The sequence below is a fragment of the Lathamus discolor genome, chromosome 3 (genome assembly GCF_037157495.1).
Source record: "Lathamus discolor isolate bLatDis1 chromosome 3, bLatDis1.hap1, whole genome shotgun sequence".
NCBI classification, from domain to species: domain Eukaryota; kingdom Metazoa; phylum Chordata; class Aves; order Psittaciformes; family Psittacidae; genus Lathamus; species Lathamus discolor.
In genome coordinates, this window is record NC_088886.1 from 12,394,226 (window position 1) to 12,416,152 (window position 21,927).

The following is a 21,927-nucleotide window of genomic DNA, read 5'->3' on the forward strand; positions in this document are numbered from 1 at the left end:
GAAAGACAATGGGTTGATGGGACAACCCTGCACAGCAGTACCAGAATACACTTGGGAGAAGCAGGGAGACAGATATTTCTCCCTGCCATGAGGCATGAATGGCTGGCAATATTTCATCCCATTTTTCAGAGAGGGAAGGGGAAACAGGATTTAAACCAGCATTTCTCAAATGGGAGAGAGACAGAGTACACACCAGAGGACTCTGACAATGGCTGCCTTAGACCAATCTGCCTTCAAAAGACATAACAAAAAAAGCATCTGCCAGAAGGCAGCCAGCAGCTACTCCCCCTAAAAGAGCTGAGGGCTTGATCCCAGTAGGGCTGCTGAAGGAAAATGTTGCCCAGCCAAAGCATAAGCAGGGAAAAGGAGAAAAGAGTTTAAAAAAAGACAAAAAGAAAAAAAAAAAAAAAAAGAAAAAAGGAGAAATGTTTACAGGCTTTTCTGTCTCCTTCTTCTGTGGCAGCTTCTTCTTAGGAGCCTTGCGCTCGGCGCGCCTCTGCTCAGTGGTGGTGTCAGCAGCTGTGATAAGCTTCTGCAGGTCTTGAGTTCTCTTCTCCCTCTCTTTCTTCCTGGTTTCGATTTTGCGGAGCTCCTGGATGAGGTATTCTTCTTCTGCCACCTGCAGACCAGAGCACGTAAACGCAATCAGAGCAGCAGAGGAGGGCCAGCAAGGTAAGGGAGCCATCTACCGGTAACAGCTCGGCTCCGGGCCAGCCCGCGAATGACAAAGTTTTGCAGAGCACATGATGATCCATAGCCTTCCCCTGCATCCATGGTAATACCATGCTACAAACTGGCAGGTACTGTATCACAACATCCAGGATGTACACGTCAGCAGCATCCATAAATGATTAATCTCATCTCCAGACAAAGAGACCAAGAGCACAGATAGAAGGGTAAAAATGCTCAAATACACTGTAGTTGCGAATGGAGTGTCGTGAAAAGCTGGCTCCCCTTCCCAGACCTAGCATGTAGAACCTAGAGCAGCTATGCCTAATATCAGCACACCTATCAACATGGGAATGACAAGCAGAGGTGTCACACATATGAAGTTCTCATTAAGACAGACCTACTAACAGAAAGAGATGCTCTCCCCCAGCCTTTGAGGAACACACAGTTCCTTAACCCCTAATGGGACCCATTACATGGCTTCAACAAACAGAACTAAACATGTAGATTCACAATCTCTGATGCTTTCTGGTAAGATTTTTACTCTCAACAGAAGTAATCCTCCTCTCAACAGAAGTAATCCTCCTCCCATGAGACTTGGTGATTCAAAATCACATTGATCTGCAAACTTATTCTATTCAGGGAACTAATACAGTGTTACAGAGAAGGTGTTGGCAGTTACCAGAGACGATAACCCTCATCCTCACCATAACCCTCTCCCATGTATAGTCAGATTTCTCAGTTATTGTCTTTTTGCATTCCATAAAATTACACAAACTCAACGACAAAGTTGCTCCTTTCTTGTCCATTCTTTCCCTTTCCCACACTATTTCAGCTACCTACTGATTCAACTTAACGTAAATTTTCTTGAGCAGTGATGCTCTCCTTCCCAAGTTACCTGCTCTGGTGTCCTATTGTACAGCCTTTCCAGCTGTTCTTTCCTTCGCCTCTCGTGGCCAGCATCAAAGACTGGGATTTTCAGGTCTGTGCCTGGAGCCGCGCGAATATTAGCCAGCTTGGCACAGATGTGATAGTATCGTTCCTTCAGGTCCTCCACTGATCTTTTCTGTGGAAGACATCACAGGAGGACAATATTATGGAAGAACCAAGCAAAACCTTGTGCAGTAGCCAGCTGAGGACCCCTGGCTGAAGGGTATCAGGTAGGGTAAAGACAGTGCCTGGCAGGAAGACCAGCGGGGAGCCTGGCCAGTCCCAGTGGAACAACCACATGGAAGAGGGAGTTTCTCAGTCCTCTGAACTGCTCCAGACAATGGCCATTCAAGCCATAAACAAGAAGGTATCAGCTGCCGCAACTCTTTGCCCATTGATACATGAAATCTAAGCTGTGTTCCCTCACTCCAAGCACCAAAGGTGTTTGGGCTGCTCAGCTGGGCAAACTCTCGTTATTTGACTTTGCTACAGCTCCCTACATGAGCATTTCAGAGGGCACCAAAAAGTTCCAGCATTTGGAGCTGTTCCGTAGCAGTCACATCATTCCCCCATCACCAGGAGACATGGAACCAGCAACTGCAGGAGATTTATGACTATGAAACCAGTGCTGCATCTTCAGACCACTGACGGTCCCTGCTTCACAGGAGAGATGACAGAAACATGCACCAGGCCAGGAGCAGCACCAAGGAAATATCATAATCCCTGGGGACCACTAGCAGATACTTCTCCCAGGACCTAGCCTGTAATCTAGGACACCTATCCTGCTCAGCTAAACAATCTCCGGAGCTGCCTCACCTTCGAGGAACAATGAGTTATTCTCCTGGCAGGGCAAACCTTCTAACTTTCTAATAAAACACAACAGGGAATGAGCACAAGTCACAGTGGATTTAATTACAAACAAAGCAAGCAGCAATGCCCTGTGCTGGAAATTCAATATTCCCTGCTGCCAATAATTCATTATTTCTCCCTAATTAAGTTGATATAAAGGGTAATTTGGTCTTTGCAGTGCAGCAAGCCCTGCACGTGCCATTGCAGCAGGTTGCTAGCAGCACCTTGGCCCCTGGGACTCACCTTGAACTGCTGATGATCGTAGCGGTCGTGAATCACCACAAAGCGCAGATCGAAACGCCGAGCCAGGTCAAAGAGGTGGTCTGTCTCAGCTTTGGTCCACGCATCATCATGGAGATACATCTGGTATTCCTGCTCCGAGTAGACAGGTACCTGCACTGCCTACGCAGAGAAAAGAAAAACATGGTATCTCTCTTGCAGCAATTTTCACTGCCAGCTGGTAAGGGCCTTGAGCCAAGAACAAGAGGAGGGCATTGACAGGAGAGGGTAGGAAACATGACAAGCAGGCAGAGGACTTGATAAGGAGCAATGTGTGATCTCAGGGCCACAAACAATGTTCTGGGAAGCCTATCAGGAACTACTGTCTGGGAGGCTGAAACCTATTTCAGGTGGCTGGCACAGGCAGAGGTCAGCAACCCACATCCTGACTACAGGTTTCAAACTTATCAGGCTAACACGACAGTGAACCAAAGGTTCAGCCGGCCTCTCTGCATTCCTCCCGTATAGCAGCAGCAACACCTTGACATAAACTGCTTTGACGGCCAACTCTACTTGGTCTGGGACATGCTTACTTATACAGGAAGAACAGGAAAGGCAAGGAGCAGTAGTTCCTAGCCTTTAGAACACCTTCTGCTTTGATAAACACAACTCATTTCTTTCATGTTTGGTGCAGACAGCGCCATGAATATCTGAAAGGCTGGGTACTGTACAACTGAGGGCCATAAACTTGGCAAACAACTTTGCCCCTCCTTTCCTCATCCACCCTTTCTCCAGCAGAGCCACAGGGCCAAAAGACAGTTCAGCTCTCAGGAGTGTCCCAGGTGTCTAAAAGGCCAAACCCACACCACTGTCCCAACCCTGGAATTGCTTTGCAAGGACTCTATCCAGAACACAAGAGTCACGAGTACTAAAGAAACAATAAAAATACTTACTGTATATGGGGAAGTCCTAGCACATGGTAAAGCAAAAGTACCACCAAGCCTGGGCTTTCCTCCTTTTCACCCTTCCACCACTTCTGCAGAGGAACTGTGCTCAGCCTGAGGAGGTCCTGCTTCCACCAGAAAACACTGTGCACATGTGAGCAGCACATCTGTCAACAACACTATGCCCCCTGAGTCCTACACCAGAAAAGTCCTCCTCATGAACCCCATACAGCTCAGAGGAGAACTTCTGAGCCTCCAATAACAACCTCTTTAGGTCTACTGCCTTTCTTCCATCACTTAGAGACAGAACCTTAGATGTGAAGCATATCTCTTGGGGAGGCACTGCACCTCAGCCTTCCAGTACCACTTCCACCAGGAAAAAAGCCTGACTAGACACCATAAGGATGCCCTATGTACATCGTGAAAAACAGAATTATTTTCTGGAGTAGCAAACACACACGAAAAGAGCTATCAGGGCCTTTTGCAGTGGAAGTAAGGGAAGTAAGGGAAGGTGGCAGGCGCCTTATCAGAGGAGAGAATGGGACAAGAGCAGACAGACACTTCCAAACACTTCCCCAGTCATGAGAACTGAGAATGTAGGAACTCAGATGGAAAAACATGAGATGCCTCTAAGTTCAAATGCAATGTAGCCATGAAAATGCAAGTATGACCCCCAGAAAGGAATTTCCAGCAGAAGCTGGCAAGGTTTCGCTTGCACAATACCTTGGTAGGAATGCCAACCACAACTCTACCGACCCCTTTTTGGAAAAGATGAACAAGTACCCGTTTCAGGGCAACACGGATGAGTAATGGGGTGGGGAGCTTGTCTTCCAACAGCAGACTGTAAGAGAAAGGAGCCTGGCAAAAGAAGCCTGAAAGGGAATCTGACTGCAGGCTTCAAGTATGCTACAGGGAATGAAAGGAATACCCACAGGAAGAAAAGAACAACTGAAACAAGGACAAAGAAATTGGTTTGCAAGGAAATGCCAATTTAACATGGAAAATTTAACCTAGAAATAAGAAATGGAGCAGAGACAGTCTGGAACAGCTTCCCAAGGAAGCACAGGGGCAAGAAAATCCAAGTGCTTTTCAAAAGTAACTTGATCAGTTTATGAAAGGGAATGGATGGTGCCGGACCTGAAAGAGCCAAGAGGAAAATTCAATGGCTCAGAAAACCCTTCTCAGTCCTATATTTCACACTATAAACTCACACAATGATGGGCATTAAATTAGCTGAAACTGCTCAGGAAAAATCCTGGAGCCATGAGACAGTTCTGAGAAAACATTAGCACAATGCCTTGCAGTGCTGAAAAGGCAAACTGAATAGTAAAAATGATCACGGAAACAAAGAGAAACACAGCCAATGTACAAACCTGCTATGCTGCCCTAAGTGAAACACTCACTCCTAGTCCACCCATTTCAAAAGAAAGGGTATTTGAGAACAGGGTGAGACAGGGCACAGAAGGGCAGATGTATGTCACATTACAGAGAAAACAGTGCACAGCAAGGACAATTTATTATGTCATGTAACACAAGATCTCAGAGGCACCAAATGAAACCTCAAGGCAGCAGTTTAAAATGAACAGAAGCAATACCTCTGCACACCATGCAAAGTTAACCTGAGGAATTTGTTACCATGGGGTATTCACAGAGCAGCTTTCTGCCCAGAACCTAGAGAGAATTATTAAACACAAATTCCAAGTTAAGAAATCCTTGAACTAATGACCACCAGAAGCTAGGAAAAAATGCTCTGTACTTTCCCCATTCTCATCCTCTTTCCCTAAGCCTTTACTAATGTTAGCCAGAAACAGAGAATCAGCCAAGAGAGGCCTTTGCTCTGGCACCAATGAAGCTGCTTTTATATTCCTATTTCACACCCTGGATCAAGGTTTAGTGTACACTGTGAAACCTAAGTTTATATTTTAGATCAATGCAATGATCAGGATCCTGCAATGAACAGGAGGGATTTGGTTTGGGGACTGGAAGCAGAGAGAAAAGGCAAAGGAACTGACTGAGCTTGAGGGACCAGTAAGACAGACTACACGGGAAAATGGCTTATGCCTAGGGGAGTAAGAAATTTGGGCAGAAGTATCAAGTACGTGAGAAGGAACCCACAGAAGAGTTTAGAAAAGTAAATAAAATTCCTCTGACATAGCAAATATCTGCAAAACTTCTCATCAGTGCCTTCTACCCTCTTAACCATGGATCACAAGGGTAACAACTTGCTCCTAATATTACGTGATTGGGCACGTGCAGATGGCAGAGGTCTGTACCACTAATCTAAAGGTTGCAGCCTTGCTGAAGGCTCTTCTGTCTGTCAATTCACAGTACATGATAAAGTTAAGGAAACAAGAATCACATAATTACAACCCATGTGTGGCTCCCTCTGATAAACTCAGTTGAACTCAGCCAAAAGCAGTTACAGCAGTAGAGTCTTAGAGACAATTACACCCCCAAAGTTTCCCTCAGAAAGCCAGGCAGGTGCCTTGACTGAGTCATGCTTCAGACTTCTACCATAGACACCCTAGAGAAGAGATATGACACAAGGCTCTTACCAACATCCCAGCAAGAGGAAAAGCATCGGTCAGAGCTTAAGCCTTCTAACACACAAGGTTAATCAACCACTTAACTCTGCAGGAAGCCAGGCTTTGACAGAACTGATGCTCTGTGGGTTACAAACTTTAAGTGTTGCATATGCAAGTAGAGCTTTTGTGGAAATCATGTTAGCACACACTTTTTTTTTTCCCCCTTCAGATCTGCATCATGAAGGGAATTAAATTATATTATGAAGGCACCCTAACTCTGCTCCTTCCTAACTTTGGAGGCCCTGACTTTGAAGTATAAATCTTGATGTAGTTTTTCTTTGTGCATACACATGAAAGCCCCAGCCACTCAAAGCAGATACATCTGGGACAAAAGACAGCAGGAGATTACAACAACACATTGTGACAATTTAATGTAAGACGCAAAGAACAAGGTACTGCACCACACTGATACCACAGGAGCAATTTCAGAGGGAACACAACGCAATTCAGTATCTATGCTGGAATCTGGCCAAGAGGCTCCAAGCCAGCCTTTTTTACCACACAGCTCTAGCGATTTTTTTCACACTGGGCAGAATAACAAGACTTATGACTTTAATGTCTGTCTCAGAATAGAGTATCTTTCACCACCCGGAGCCTGTAATCAGGGGAACGATGTCGGTTAGGAACGGAATGAGATGGCAGAGTGCCTCTTTACCAAATCAATAACAAGATATGGTAAGGAGCACCTAAAACACAGGAGACCCTAGCAAGCTCTGACCACATACTGATCCCACATAGCTCGAATGATTTAGAGACATCATAGTCTGCGGTCACGTGGCTGTAAGGCCATTCTGCAATTTAAAATGCAATTGCCAAATGTAACTCAGCCACCACTTGTTGAAAGGACCAACTTCCTGTCTGGATGCTCAAGAAGTTGACAAAAGGGTATTTTCCAGCTGCTATTTATATGCTTTTGCTCGAAAGTGCTCCCACTTACTTTATTGAACCTGGCAAAAGGGTAGTCCTTTCCTTCCTCTGCTGCTCTCCTCCAGTGGTAGAACATTGCTCCATCTTTTCTTGCTGGGTTGGTGAAAGGCATCCACTTCCAAGGCCGGACTTTCTTGGATCCCAGCTTTGCTTTGACTGTTCGATAACCCTGAGTTGTATCACTTGGCAGCAGCGGAGGTGCATCCCTGTGGTGGAGAAAAGCACTGAGTGACAAAAGCAAGCAGCAGCCCACAACAAACCCAAAGAGATTTCAGACTCAGTGGGATCTGCCACCCAAATGTTTAGGGTGAGAAAACATGAGTTTAAACTTTATTCAGGTTCTACACCTCCAGACTGCAATGTCTCCATCATCAGAGGACAGAATACACTGCCTGGATGGATTTGGACAGAGCCATCAAACTATGCAAGAGACCTCTAAGGCAAGGGTTCAATCATACAAGCTAAATACAGGCTGCAGCAGAACTCTTTCTGCAGAAATAAAAGCAGGTGCTACTCCCAGTTGCAAATAAAAGAGAATTAGACACAGAAGGGTAAGAATACTGCCTTGTCTGCTCTAAACTATTGTGTCTTCACCCAATTCATCTCCTAGACAGAGCAAACCCCTCAGACTTAGTAGAGAGAAAACAGGCACTGTTCATGACAAAGAGAGAAGGGCACAAGCATGGGCCAAGCACAAAGGTGAATCAATGTGGGAAGCAAGACTGCCTATGGTTTCAATAGGATGCTGCCCTGCTTCCAAAAGCCCAGGCTACACCACAACCTACCCAGTTGACCATAAAGTCTTACTTTTTGTCAGAGTAGAGGAGTGCATAAACTTCTCTGTGCATTCCTTCCGGCCTCTTAAACGTCAATGTCTCTGAAGATTTCTTGGATTTTTTCTGAAAGAAAAGAATAGCATTTTAGATTCAGAAGCAGCAATCCCTGAAGGAACATTAAACTACATAACCTGGTACCCGGCGATGGTTTTCATTTTTATGTGGTTTTAGACACCTTGAATTTCTTTCTGGTGGAAGACACTGACAGATGCCCATCTTCAGTGACAGCACTCACCAGTACTGATACTTGTTGCTGACAATACACACTTAAATTCCAAGTTGAACACCTGGCTGTAGTTTTCAGGGGCTGGTACACTGAGCTTTTCTTTACTAGGTAAGCACTATCCTCACATGAAGGTATTAATGCGTCGCCGTGGTTTAACCCCAGCTGGCAAATAAGTACCCCGCAGCCATTCACTCACTCCCACACACACAGTGGGATGGGGAGAAGAATCGAGAGAAAAAGTAAAACCCGTGGGTAGAAATAAGAACAGTTTAATAATCAAAGTATAATAGAATACCAGTAACAATAATGAAAAGGGAAATATGAGAAAGAGAGAGTAAAAAAAACTAAAGCCAAAACCAAACTGATGCATAATACGATTTCTCACCACCTGCTGACTGATGTCCAGCCCACTCACGAGCAGTGAACAGCCCCTCCTGGCCAACTGCCCCCAGTTCCTGTACTGAGCATGATGTTCTAGAGTATGGAATACCCCTCTGGCTAGTTTGGGTCAGGTGTCCTGTCTCTGCTTCCTCCCAGCTCCTTGTGCCCCTCCTCAGTGGGGAGCATGAGGAACTGAAAAGTCCTTAACTTAGGGTAAGCATTACACAGTAACGAAAACATTGGTGTATTATCAACACTGTTCCCAGACTAAAGCCAAAACACAGCTACTAGGAAGAAATGCATTTAACTAAGTGATTTTCTACCTTTTACAGAAGAGAATAAGAAATGTCTTCCTAGGCTTTTGGTCACTTTGTTCTGCAGCAACTTCAGTTTTACCAGTTGAGACCAACCCCTTGCAGTAGCCCCATGTCAAAACTACCAGTATCACCTACAAAAGTAAACCCTCATCCCCACCTCTACACTCCCATTTATACAGCAAAGAAATATATTCATGTTTATATAATTCCTAGTATGAAGAAACTCAGTGGAGAAAACTCAATCTGGCCCCTAAAACCTTGTCAAAACTAATGGTTTCTAAGACATAGTCCACCTGATATCACATATACAAGTTTATAAAGTAATTGGGTTTAGATTCAGGTAGATACAGTAGCAGTCATATTAACAACGTACACCTGATATACATGGATGAATTTACTGATAGTCCAGAGCATCTGGTCTAACTGTACCATCTTTTAACTACTAGCCACATCACTACTTTAAAGTACCTGTTTATCACATCACTACCAACTTTTAAATCAGAATACTTTGTAATAGTAAAACCCACACTCTGTCATAAATTGTATTAAATCCATACATTCACCTTTATCAGGCAAATTCAAAATCCCATTAAAAAATAATAACCTATCAGCTTGGACTACAACGCTTTCCATAAAACATCATGACAGACATTTACTGTATTGGCACCTTTTCACTCCTAATCAAACACCTGTCTCCCAGCATGTCCATCACTGCCCAGGAGCAATGTAAGGCCAACAGAGGCAGTTACACATGGGTCATCACACACCCTGTTTGAACACAGGCTTCTGGAACAACCCCAAAGTTCCCAGATTTATTAGAAGTTAATATCAGCAGGCCAGAGATCAGCTCAGACAGCTCTTTTAGGAGTTGAGAACAAATTGCTTGGTACTGCTGATTTAAATGTTTTTATGCCCAGTAATTTTTATTTTAACATTCTCAGTCACTAATGGACTGGGAAGTACTTCATGGTTCTCTTGTGATTTAAAGACATCAATCTGTTTCTTTCCTAATTGAGTACAGATCTATTTCCTGAGCAAGTGCTGCACTGTTACTAGCAATTTTGCTCTCTCCACACAATAATGGCTTATACCTTTGGTCTGATTTAGTTTCTGTGCTGAAATTCTGAATGTTTCAACCACAGCCGCAAGCGGCTTCCTGCACTCCTCCAGAAGCCTCTCACTGCACCTCTCCTTCCTCTCTTCCCATTACAGTAAATCTGGGGAGAAGTCCCTCTTACTCTCTGCTCCAAAAGAGAGACAGACAGCCATCAGTACTCCTCCAGCAATCTGATAGCTAACAGAAAAACACACCTAAATCAAAGAACTTAAACTCTGAACACTCACTGGCACAACATTCAAAGGCTGAATCCAGCCACACACTGGACGCACTATTCACCAGCTCAGCTGGTAACTGGTGATTTTAACATTTCAGCCTCTATATTCCTGAAACTCATCAGTCTTCCATTACAGCAATTATACTGTGTCCTAGCCCCAGCACAGAACTCATGAAATCACTGTGCATCTCTTCAGCAGAGACAAAGACAGTCAGGAAGTACTTTCAGGGATGGAGTGGCTGCTCATGTTTAGTTTTGTTTTGGTTTTTTTTTCACAAACAAATACAGATCACACCATCTCTGTACCAAAGTTCCTGGGGATTTCATCTCCCCCAGCTCGTTTCCAAGCACCCCCACATCTCATAACTACTCATTGACACCTTGCAAGCCAAGCCTTTACCCAAATTTAAAACACAGAAGGCAACAACATAACGTGGCATATTACCACACAGAACACAGCATGTGAAGTCGTATATCCTTAACACAGCTTACTAACTTGCACGCATTCCCACAGGCAACGTGTCCCAGTTCTCTCATACACCAGCCACACACCTTCCCTGCAGAAGGACTGCTCAAGTCAGACAAGGGTTTTTTTCTAAAACAAGACTGTGTTATATTATTTCCATCTGCTTGTGGGCTAAATAGTAAAAACACTTCTCACTCCACAAAACAGGGGTTTTCAAGACAGCTGAAAATGCCCTCAGGCCAGGCCCAGCTCACCAGGACACCACTTACACAGCTCCAGTTTAAATACCACCCCAAATGCCACAGTGCAGTTTAACTAAGAACACCAGTAACTGGGCCCTCCAGGCATTTCCAGATATTCCTAGGAAGCCTGGAATTAAACAGACTATGGTAGGAACATGCTTTATTGCATCTTTTTTCCAATATCTGCCCCAGACACCACACGCACGGTCAGTCAGTGCCAAGAAAACAAGCAGCAGCCCTTTAGGGCCTTGCAGTTCACCTTATCCGAGTTGATGATATCCTTTTTGTTGATGGTGCCCGTGTTCTCCGACTCCACACCACCCAGCTCCAGGATGTCCCGCACATCTGCGCCCGTCGCCATCTCTCCTGCTGCTCAGTGGCCTTCTCTGCTGCCGTCCTGTCTGCTCCCTCCGGCTCTAGGGAGGGTAAACCAGGGCACCAGGGTTAACGTACGCCTCTCATGAGGTCTGCCCTGTACACGCACAAACATGCTTATGTACATACGTATAACACACAGCTCACACATACATATATATATGTATATACATACATACAACATGCTGCCCAGAGAAGCTGCGGATGCCCCATCCCTGGCAGTGTTCAAGGCCAGGCTGGACGGGGCTTAGAGCAACCCAGTCTAGTGGAAAGCATCCCTGCCCATGGCAGGGGGCTGGAAACTAGATAATCTTTATAAAAGGTCCCTTCCAACCCAAACCATTCTATGATCCTATGATCATGTAAGTTGGAAAACCATCAAGTCTAACAGTTATCCCAGCACTGCCAAGTCCACCACTAACCTATGTCACTAAGGGCCTCATCTACACGGTTTTTGAACGGTTTCAAGGATCGTGGTTGCATCGTTTTCCTAGAAATCCTGATATATACACATATATATGCATACATACACACATATATACACATACACGCACATATACACATATACGCACGCATATACACACATACACACACACGCATCTATCCACATACACACACACCCCCCTCAGCCGCCTCCCCATCCCCCGCCAGGCCCAACAACGGGGCCTTGTACCCGGCCGGTGCCGGGGACCAGACGCGCGGCGCCCGCGGCCCGGAGCGCAGCGGCGAGGTCCCGGGAAGCCCCCAGATGGACGCAGGGGCCGGGGCCGGGCCGCAGGGCCGCCGCAGCCACGAGCAAGCCCGCTCCCGCGCTCACCCACCGGCGCCGGATCCGCAGCCACCGGGACGGTGCGACCGGCACAGCGGCCCGGGCAGCGCCGCTTCCGCTCCCGCCAAGCGGCGCCGGAAGTGCCCGGAGCCCTTTGGGCGCCCCACCGTAGAGCTGCAGGAGCAGGGTGTGAGGGACAGGGTTGCGGGTTCGCGCCCCGCTGCCGGCAGATCGCGGCCGCCCCGGGCCCGGAGCCGCTTCCCCCGCGGCCCGGCGGCAGCGCCCGGACCCGCTCGGGGCCGACCTACGTCCTTCCCCGGTCGGGGCGGGGAGGTCGGCGCAGGCGCGATTCGCTCCCGTGCCAGGAGGTGGCAGCACAGCCGTGCGCGGCCCGGCCCCGACCGCTGCCTCGGAGCTGGGCCCGGGCTCGCTCCCCACCTCAACCGGACCCGTAAGCGGGAGCTGAGGCCTGAGGGACGTGCGGGGCGTCCGGGGAGCTGTGCCCAGCTGCCGGAGGGGACAAGCCAACCGTGCCTGCTTCCCCGGGGCCGTGGTGACGGGTGACTGCGCTCTGCTTTGGGCAGGCACAACGGGGCTGCGGGGCAGGGGCAAGAAAACCATCCCGAGGGCTCCAGAGCTGCAGCACTTACCTGAGGCTGGGGCAGCTAGGAGCACAAGTTTTGTTAATATGATTCAATAGGACTGACTGTCCTGTTTCCTCTTCCCTATGGGAGGGAAGAGAGGGGGGAATGGGGAAGGAACAGCAGAGTGGGGCCATGAGGGACTTGAAGAAATCCCATTGAGCTGCAGCAGGCCCAAGATTGCCCAGCAGAGGTTTGTCCAAAGCAGAAGGTTTCAGCATGGGGCACAGAGATCTACTGCCGGCCACCTCGGACAGCCCGGGAGAGGGGCGGCCCTGGGGGACCTGTTCTCCTGTGCGGTAGCCCACAGGTGAGCCGAACTGCAGTGTGCTGGAGTGATTCCAGCACACAGCCCCCAGAGCCAGCCAGGCTGGAGTTGCTGCCATTCCCACCCCACTGGTGATCCCTTCGCACAGGGACTGTCACATCACGTCTGTAACCAGGGCCAAGCCAGTGCCATTGTGCCCCACCTGGAACACAAGAGTGTCATCTGTTGTCCCCAGAAATCATCTAACTCCTTTTCTGTCCCACACTGCCAGGGAGGGCTTTAAGAATCATGATCCTCCCTCCCACTAGGACAAAGCTTACCCAGGGTTTCTCCTGTCTTGTCCATTTGCTCTCAGCTCTGCCATGTCCACCCAGGTCCTCCCCCCATCAGTACATGTGTCCATTCCTAATGGCTTCCAATGTCTTTCTTTCCTCTCTTTCGATTGCTGGCTTGGAGGTGGAGTCCCTACAGAGTGATCCCCTACAAGGTGGGTCTGCAGAGGGAAGCAGGATAGGGTTTTCCCAGGCTGCCTCCCTTCACGTTTGCAGTCTCAGCCCTGTCTGGAACACCCAGCACTGCTGCTGCAGGGAGAGCTTTGTAAGACCATGGAACAAGGACCCCCCATTTGCCCCTCGTTGGCAGGTGGTTCGCAGTCCATTCATGTCTTTGAGCAGCACTTGTAGGAAACACAATGAGTCCCACAATAAAACCCAGAGATGAGCTGTCATTCAGTGTCCTTGGGGTTTGATTGTACCTTGCACTTCTAGGCCTGACCTGCTCAAGCCCATCTTCAACCCCAATCCCAGCAAGATTCAGCCCGTGCTCTGCAGGGTGAACAGCTCACTCCTGTTCAGCAAATGAAGTCCAGAGCACGTCTGAGCTCCTTTCCGCAGGGTAGCAGCTTTTTAACCTCATGAAAGGTGGAGTTGGTGGGCAGCTGGGTTGTGTTATCCACAGCCCACCTACCCCACAGCTCTGTGAGCACGGGTGTCACTTCAGGGCTGTGTCCTACCAGGAGCTGTGTGGACCTGCAAGTGAAACACATGAGCTGGGTGCTTCTGCTAACCTCATCAGCAGTGGAGCAATTAACACTGCCTTCAAAGGGACACAGAGATGTTGTTTCTGGGCAGCAGTGGCTGTTTGCACAGCCTTCAAGGAGCAAAGAAGCACAGCTGGAGACTCTGGTCAGAGTCCTGCATGGGGACGCATACCATGGCCTGTACCTCCCCAGGGCACTGGGGTCCTGCCTTGACAGAGCACAGGGAGAACCCAGGGAATGCAGCAGGTCAGGGAAAGCCAGCAATGCTGGGAAGCCCAGTCCTTTGCATCCCAGGTAAGGAGACAGCAACAGCCAGCATTGTTGTCCTGCAGCCCATCACCCACCTCTTGCCATCCTGCAGGCACAGGGTGCCAAACCTGGGTGATCCCACTGCTGCTCAGCAGCTCGGGGAGGGATGTCCCTCCACATTCAGCCATAGCAGGACAGCAGTGCTGGCCCCTTCCACCCCAGGGAAGGATGCACCTCATGCCCTTTGCCCATGTCACAGCTGCCAGGCATAGCCAAAGGTGGCCCCAGGCCAGAGGTGTGCGTGCCTCCAGCCCACGGCTCAAGGCGTGAGTGTCTCCCAGCCTGGCACCAGCGGAGGAGGACAAGTGCAAACACTGCGGCCAGTGGGGTGGGAGGAGGTTATCTGGGGCCCAGCAGTGGAAAAACGCTCGGTGTGTGACTAAGGCACAATAGCAGCAGGTGTGGGTCCAGGCAGGGCGAGCAAGCCGGGGAGTTATCGCTTCCCCGTGGGTTCAGGTGCCTGAAGCCAAATGTTTCCTAAAGGTGCGGTGACAGCCACAGCCCCGTTATCACGGCGCCTGGCCCACCCCAAGCAGCGGAGGCAGGCTGCTGGACCTTCCCTTCATGGCAGGGATCAGACACTTACCATTGCCCCATCGGGAATTGGGACACCAGCCCTGGGAGCATCCTTCAACAGGGACACCTTGGCATAGAGAGCCAAGATCTCACCTTGTGTTGTGGTGAGGAAAGGTCTGTGTCCAGCCCTCCAAGCACCCCCAAAACATCCCTCCCACTCTGGAGCACCCAGGCCGCATCCCACCTTCAGCACCATGTTGTCCCTATGGACCACAGTAACCCCAGGGTAAAGCCATGGGCAAGGAACCCTCCCAGACCTGCACACCCCCCCACTTCTCCCCACATCTCTGCAACCCTGGACCACCACTGTTGGACCTGTTGGCTGTAGCATGGGGGATCCCCACAAGCTGTGCCATCCCCAGTGGACAGAAGCCCACCCGAGCTACTCCTTCACCCTCTTCCAGCTACAAAACCCCTGGGGGCCCCGCTCCTGCTGGCAGGTGACTGCGTGGTGCCAGGCCATGCTGCGGCCGTGACTCACCTCACTGCTGGGAGGTGTTTCTCCATGCCTCGCTGTGCCGGTTCAGCTGCACCCCAAAACCATGGGGCTGCACCTTAAGGTTTGCAGGGGGGGATTAGTGACCTCTACATCACCCACCACCATGGCTCCCATGGTCAACCAAGGAGGTGACCAAGGGGAGAAAGGAAGGGGAGATACGGCCCGGCAAAGGGCTTTCAGCTGACCATGGGCAAACGTACCACAGGCAGGGATTACACCCCAGCCTTCCCTTCCTCCACGTTGCTGATGGTGGTTTTTTGCTGTCCTCGTCACTTTGCAGGGCAGGTTTGGCTGGGGACAGGACTGGGCTCTCTCCTCCAGCGAGGAGCACGCCTTGGCCCAGGCAATTGGAAGAGGGTGTTTTTTATTAACAACAAATTAACTATAATTGCCTTTTCCACTACAGCTGCTCCTCCTCCCCCGGGTGAGGTTCCCAGCCATGCCAGTCCATGCGACCGCCATGCTCCATCATGTGCCCAAAGGAGTGCCCTGCCCCAGGCCTGGGGAAGTGAACATGGAGCAGCTCTGCTTGGAGAAGGAGCCGAAGCACCTTCGCCTGCGCTCACCTCCATGTAGGGTAGCGGCAGCAGAGCCGGACCTCGCTCCCGCCCTGGTGCAGCGATGATGAAAGGCGAGGAAGAACTGGTTTGTGCTCTGATCTCAGAGCTGAACCTCAAAACAGCCGCGGACCGTCAGTCCGGCTCCCAGGATGCTTAGGGAGGACAGGACAGCAGAGCCAGCCTTTCCAGTGGGACAGGATGGTTGGAGAAATTCATCGTTCCCCTGGAAATAAAAATAATAATCATAATAAAAACACAAAGCCAGAGATTACTTATACGCACACAAACACGCAGGCACGCACTCTCCCCATCTGGCTTTGCCAGCCTGACTCATCGCTAATTCAAACAGCCCACACCTTTCCCTCTCCCTCCATGTGACGTTTTGAACAAGTCTCTGGGGAAGAGGCAGCAGTTTTGCTTCAGCCACCCCCCACCAGACCCTTGCCCTTAGATACCGGGGGTCCCAGGAGTGAGAAACCCATCACAGGTCACTGGTGTCCCAGCATGGTCACCCCACACAGGCACCTCACAGAAAGTGGGGCACTCAGTGGGTGGAGGCAGCTGTGGAAAGGACAAGTGATTGAGCGTGGTGGATCTGTGACACCTGTGTCCCATGGTCCCATGCCCAGGCCTGCAGGGAGAACACAACATCCCAAGCTGCTGCCACCCTGCCTAGAGACACTGACACTTTTGTACCTGCTTGGGGCAGACCCCAAGGCTGGATGCTGGCCCGAGGACACGGAGCCCAATCCCAAAACACTAGCCACCCCTCAAGGGGACATCAGCCCTACTCTACTGCTCCCAGTTCAACACTCCGCAGCTGCAGGCAGGAAAACAGGGAAGGACTAGGATCAGCCCAGCCTGTGTTGGCAGCACAGCTATATCCCATTTCCGCTTGCAGGGCAAGGAGCCCCAGGGGCATCCCCCAGCCCTGGCCAGCCAACAGGGGTTGTGGCAGCAAGCACAGGAGGAGGAAGCCACTAACACCCTGGGCCAGGGCACTGCACAGCCCTCACGGCATGCTCCCTGCACTGCCAGCATGGTGTCAGGTCCTGACAAGCCCCTGGCTTCAGAAGGATGCGTGCATCACGGGTAATCAGCTGTGGGAGGGAGGGATGGAGCCAGACCTGCTTGCTGAGCTCGGGACCTGCCAGCACGCTTGTGCTGAGTCACCACCTATGAACGTAGGGAAACCTCAGCACCTGAACCCCATCTTGCTACTGGGACACCCCAGGAGGGCAGCAGGGACAGGACCGGGCAGCCACCAACAACCTCCTGATTGTGACCACAAGGTCTGTGCCACAGAGCTTCTGCTGCGGGGGACAGCGGGACAGGAGCGCTTGGGAAGACAACAGGAGCAGCAAGGCTCCCGGCACAGTTTCGGCTACCGTTCCCTTCGGGAATGACTCACCGCAGGACCAGTCACGCCATCCCGGTGCCGCAATTGCCCCATCTGCAGATTAGGGAAACTGAGGCACAGGGAAGTGGGGTGACTCAAGAGCTGTTGCACAGGAGATGCTGCTCAGATGCCGAGGCTTGGGCGTTCCCCATCGATCCTCCGCAGCTAACTTAAGCAGAAATGAACATCAATGTAAATATTTACTGACAAGCAAGCCCAGCCTCACCCTCTCGTCTTAGAAGAAAGCTTTAAAGTAAACTCTCCTGGCTCTTTCATGTTTACATCTTGTTTATTTATTATACAGCAGATCACAATATTTCAACAGTTTGCATATAAAGAAAAGTAACATTTCAGAGTGCGAGAGACCTAACGTGCCCAAGCAAAGAAATGTTAATTAACAATATACACAGACGGGAACAGTGCACTTCCCAAAGCCGAGACTCATCTGGGTTCCCAGCTGGAAGAAAAAAATATATTAAAAAACCAGAAACATTATATATTACTGCTTTGTTTAATTTACAACTTGCTTTGCAGAAGCTGCACATAAAAAGACTCATTTTCTTTTGAGTTTTCTCTTTGGTTTTCTTCTGTGAAAGTTTCAAGTATAGCAGAGACCTGGGCATTCATAGCTGGACTTACTGTCCTTTACACACTAAGTTTAAAAAAGCAGCATGGGGAAGGCAGCTGCAGCAGTACCTGGTGTCATCCTGAGGGGAAGAACGTGACAAATGGAAGCAGACAAGAGCCCAAAGAGCCATTTTAGGCTCATGGGAATGGCCAGGACCAGACTGCCCGGCAGGGTCCCAGGCTGGCAACAGGAGCATCCCCACTCCCTGTACAAGGTGATGCTGAACTTGCCAACCCCTGCAAACCTTTATAGCCATGAGCCAGTCAGGTGCCATCCTCACCCCATCCATGCTGGGCTTTTGGGTCAGGAGGTTTATTCTGATGGCCACAACCGAGAAGACCAGCAACCCACTTCCCAGCGCTGCAACCTGCACACCCAGTGGGCCATGTCTCTGGCCAAAACCAGGCCAATCAGCCACCCCAGTGCTTGGAGCCAGGGGGGGGCAGGATTTAAGGGGAGAAGGTTAAGCTGATGCCAAATAAAGGCCGAGAGCTCTGGAAACAGATCCCTGCTGCATCAGCACACACACATCCATCCATCCGCACCACCCCCCCCCAGATACCTGGCTGAGAAGGGAGGGATTCTCCAGGCACTGGGAGCTGAGTGGTGATAGGGCAGGGATTGGAAACATTCCTTGCAGCTTTACTCCCCATTTACACCCCAAAGCAGCCATTCCCCACCATGCAGCTGGGCCCAGTTCTCACAGCAGGGGCAGGAGGAGAAAACTAGTTATCAACTACAAGCAGAGACGGCCAGGCTGCTCCCCAGTGCCATCCCCTGCCTGACGCTATTTACACTATGAGCTGGCTCTGGGGACACAGAATCCGGCCACAGCTGCCGCTCACATGTGCCGCTTCATGTGGAGGGCGAGGTGGTCGGAGCGGGAGAAAGCCCGCTCGCAGAGGTGGCACTGGAAGGGCCGGTGCCCTGTGTGCTTGCGGTAGTGGCGGGTCAGCTCATCGGAGCGGGCAAACTTCCAGCCGCAGCCTTCCCAGGTGCAGTGGTAGGGCTTCTCGCCTGCGGAGAATGGGCATCAGTGGGCTTGGAGGTCTTCATCCTCCCTATGCTTTCACCCCTGTGCTACTCTGCCCAGCACCCCCTCCTTTCAAGGGGAACCAGGTGTACTCACCCCTGTCTGCCCCACCTTTCTTTTGTCCCCCATCTTCCTGCCCTTCCCCCATGTGCTCCACTGCCCATGTGCCCTGCATGAGACCCATCCTTTGGGAAGCCCTGCCCCATTGCAGGGCCCCTCCACGTGCCCCCACCCCGCCACAAACTGAGTGCTCCCCTGCTTGTTCATATACCATGTGCTCTATCCCAACTTTGCCACAGGGGTCTCACTATACGACCCCATTCTCCCCTACTCTGTTCATCCCCATCAAGGGCGGGGGGCTTCTCCTTGTGGCCCCAGGCCCTGCTTCTTCAGGCTCCACTGTACCCCAAGGCCAGCAAGTGGGGGTGTCACATGGGTCCTGTGTGTCCCTGCTCAGCCCCACCATGGGGGTCCTTCTGAGCACCCCAAGTGAGTGCAAGTGGACATCACCACTTGCACCCTGTCCCACACACAGGACCCTCACATGCAGCCCCATGTCCTGGCTATAGGGGGTTCTCTCTGCGTGCCCCCACTACGGGGACCCTCCATGCACCCCCAACTGACCAGGGGGTCAACAAGCACCCCTCAACACCCCCAGGAATGACACAGGTCTCACCGTGTATCCCAGTCCTCCCATCTGAGACCCTTTGTGCAACTCCCAAGCATGGCCGCCCCCCTCGCCCCCCCGACATGCCCTTACCTGTGTGGGTCCGCATGTGCGCCTTGAGGTGGGAGCTCTTAGTGTAGGTCTTGCCGCAGCCCGGGTATTCACAGTTGTGCGTGGCCGTCCGCTTGCGGGCCCACGAGCGGCGGCCGCGCTTGGGCTTGCAGTCCTCGGGGGGAGCCCCGGCCGGGAAGTACTCCAGCACCGGGGAGTTGGGCGGCGTGACCAGCAGCCCGGGCAGCCCCGCCGGACCCGGCCCCGGCCCCTTCAAAGGCTCCCTGAAAACACTGAAGTGTCCATGAAACTGCGGCGGCGGCTGGGCGGCGAAGTGGGGCGCGTAGCGATGCGGGGCCACGGCGTAGTGAGGCGGCAGGTCGGCCAGGAGGTGCGGGTCGGCGCCGGGCAGCGGCTCCTCGGGGGGTCCCAAGCGGCCGTGAGCGAAGCCCGGGTAAGGCAGCGGCGGCCCTGGCACAGGTCCCGCCCCGGGACCTGGTGCTACGCGTGGCTTATGCTCGCCGCCGCCCGGCCCCAGGTACTCGGCGGCAGACATCCCCAGCATGCAGGCGCGCTCCTCTGGCTGCTCTTTCTTGATGCGGGGCCCGAAGGGCTGAGCGGGGTCCAGGGGCAGCGGACGGGCCAGGGCTGGGTGCAGAGGCGGGTGGTGGTGTGCGGGGTGATGAGGGTGATGGGGGCCTCCGGGCACCCGCAGCTCCGTGTACTCTCTCCGTTGCAGATCGCAGTGGCCGGGCAGATCCGGGGTGAGCAGCTCAGCCACGTAGCTGTGGCCCTGGCCCTCGGGGTAAGGCGCCGGGAACTTGCCAGGCGTGGGGTAGGCGCCGTCGCTGTCGTAGGTGGTGCCGCAGCTCTCAGGGGTCTCGGGCAGGGGGTAGTTGGGGCCGGGCGGCCCCTGCCCGCCACTGCTTGTGTGCGCCAGGATGAAATCCAAATCCACGAACTTGCCCAAGTCGTCCTCCTCCCGCTTGACGGCGGCGGTGCCGTCCTGCTGCAGCATCCTCTGTGGGGAAGAGGGGTGTCAGGACCGGCGAGACGACAGCGACCGCCGTTCGGACACCGCGATCCGCGCCTTCCGCTCGGGGCGGCGGCTCCCCCCAACTCGTCCGACGGGTCGGCACCGCTCCGGCTGCGCCACCCCCGGGACGCCCTCCGACAGTGGGAGGGGGCCTCCCCTACCAGGCAGGCTGCACCCCATCACAGGGCGCTCTGCTCCATGCCCCGTACCCCCCACCGCCCCCTCCTCACTACCAGGTGCTTACATGGAGCATGTCGGCGGGCCGCTCCTCCAGCGGCAGCAAGTTGGCGAAAGTAGAGATTGAGGGCAGGGTGCTCTCGTCCACGGCCGCCGCCATGGCGGGCCGGGCGCGGGGGACCAGAACGGGGCCGGGCTGGGGGAGCGCGGTGCGCGGAGCCCGGCACCGCTCCGCTCCCCGCGGCGGCGGCAGCGCTGCTCTGCGCCACCCCGCGCCCCTAAGCTGTTAACAGCATGGCTGCGCGCCCATTGGCCCGGCCGGCATTGACATTCACCGCCGACGCCTTCCATTGGCTCCGCTGGTGCCCAAGCCACGCCCCCTCTCTGAGGGCTGCCCCGGCGGGCGGGGGTCGTCGGCTGCCCCTGCCCCAGCGGTGCTCCGCCGCCCGCATGGCCCCGCGGCCCTGCCGGGGCAACGTGGCTGGGGCTCCCTCGCACCGCTCCACGCCGCGACCGTGGGGTGCGTGGTTGGGTCCACCCGTGCCGTGCCCAACGGCTGGAGTAAGGGGCAGGGGTGCTGGTGCGGATCGCAAAGCCCAGGGTGTCTGCTGCCCGTCCCCATTCCGTAGTGCGGTCAGCGGCTCCCTGACACTGTGCCCCACGCTGTGAGCGGGGAGAGGGGTTGTAGATCGCAGAGCCGCCGGTCCCCCGGGACGCTGCCCCGCTTGGGGCAGGGCCACTGGCTGTGGTATACGCCAGTGTGTGTGGATCCGAGTGGGAACACGCCGGAGAGGGCTGGTGGGGGGCTACAGCCGGGCACAGCGCTCGCCATAGGGGACATCAAGCCCGTCAGTATGCAAAGGTGCTGCCGGGGAGCCAGGCCGCGGTGACTGAGCCCGGTGCCCCTACACCACTCAGTTCATGTAACAGCGCCCGTGAGGCCGCGTCCCCCCATGCTTGTGCTGTCGGTGAGGC

At 52.5% G+C, this 21,927-nt stretch overlaps 2 protein-coding genes across 5 annotated transcripts in view; both read right to left on the minus strand.

Moving 5' to 3' along the window:
* DMAP1 (DNA methyltransferase 1 associated protein 1) overlaps positions 1–17,543 on the minus strand; it is a 36,747-nt gene extending 19,204 nt beyond the window's left edge. The window contains exons 1-8 of one of the 4 annotated variants that reach the window (XM_065673530.1): positions 17,373–17,543; positions 15,968–16,184; positions 11,185–11,341; positions 7,931–8,022; positions 7,134–7,329; positions 2,692–2,850; positions 1,568–1,735; positions 434–619 (exon numbers count right to left, since the gene is read on the minus strand). In XM_065673530.1, the coding sequence (XP_065529602.1) occupies positions 434–619; positions 1,568–1,735; positions 2,692–2,850; positions 7,134–7,329; positions 7,931–8,022; positions 11,185–11,286 (903 nt within the window). In that variant the 5' untranslated portion in view covers positions 11,287–11,341; positions 15,968–16,184; positions 17,373–17,543. Of the gene's footprint in view, positions 1–433; positions 620–1,567; positions 1,736–2,691; positions 2,851–7,133; positions 7,330–7,930; positions 8,023–11,184; positions 11,342–11,973; positions 12,093–12,117; positions 12,332–15,967; positions 16,185–17,372 lie in introns of those variants that run through there. The other 3 variants (XM_065673527.1, XM_065673528.1, XM_065673529.1) reach the window with 3 other exon arrangements.
* An 87-nt stretch (positions 17,544–17,630) lies between these two features.
* LOC136011569 (Krueppel-like factor 2) lies at positions 17,631–21,228 on the minus strand. The gene is made up of 3 exons (XM_065673532.1): positions 21,020–21,228; positions 19,782–20,760; positions 17,631–19,005 (listed from the first exon to the last, which is right to left on the minus strand). The coding sequence occupies exons 1-3, from the start codon at positions 21,110–21,112 to the stop codon at positions 18,830–18,832; spliced, it is 1,248 nt and encodes a 415-aa protein (XP_065529604.1). The 5' UTR covers positions 21,113–21,228; the 3' UTR covers positions 17,631–18,829.
* Between the last annotated feature and the right edge of the window lie 699 nt (positions 21,229–21,927).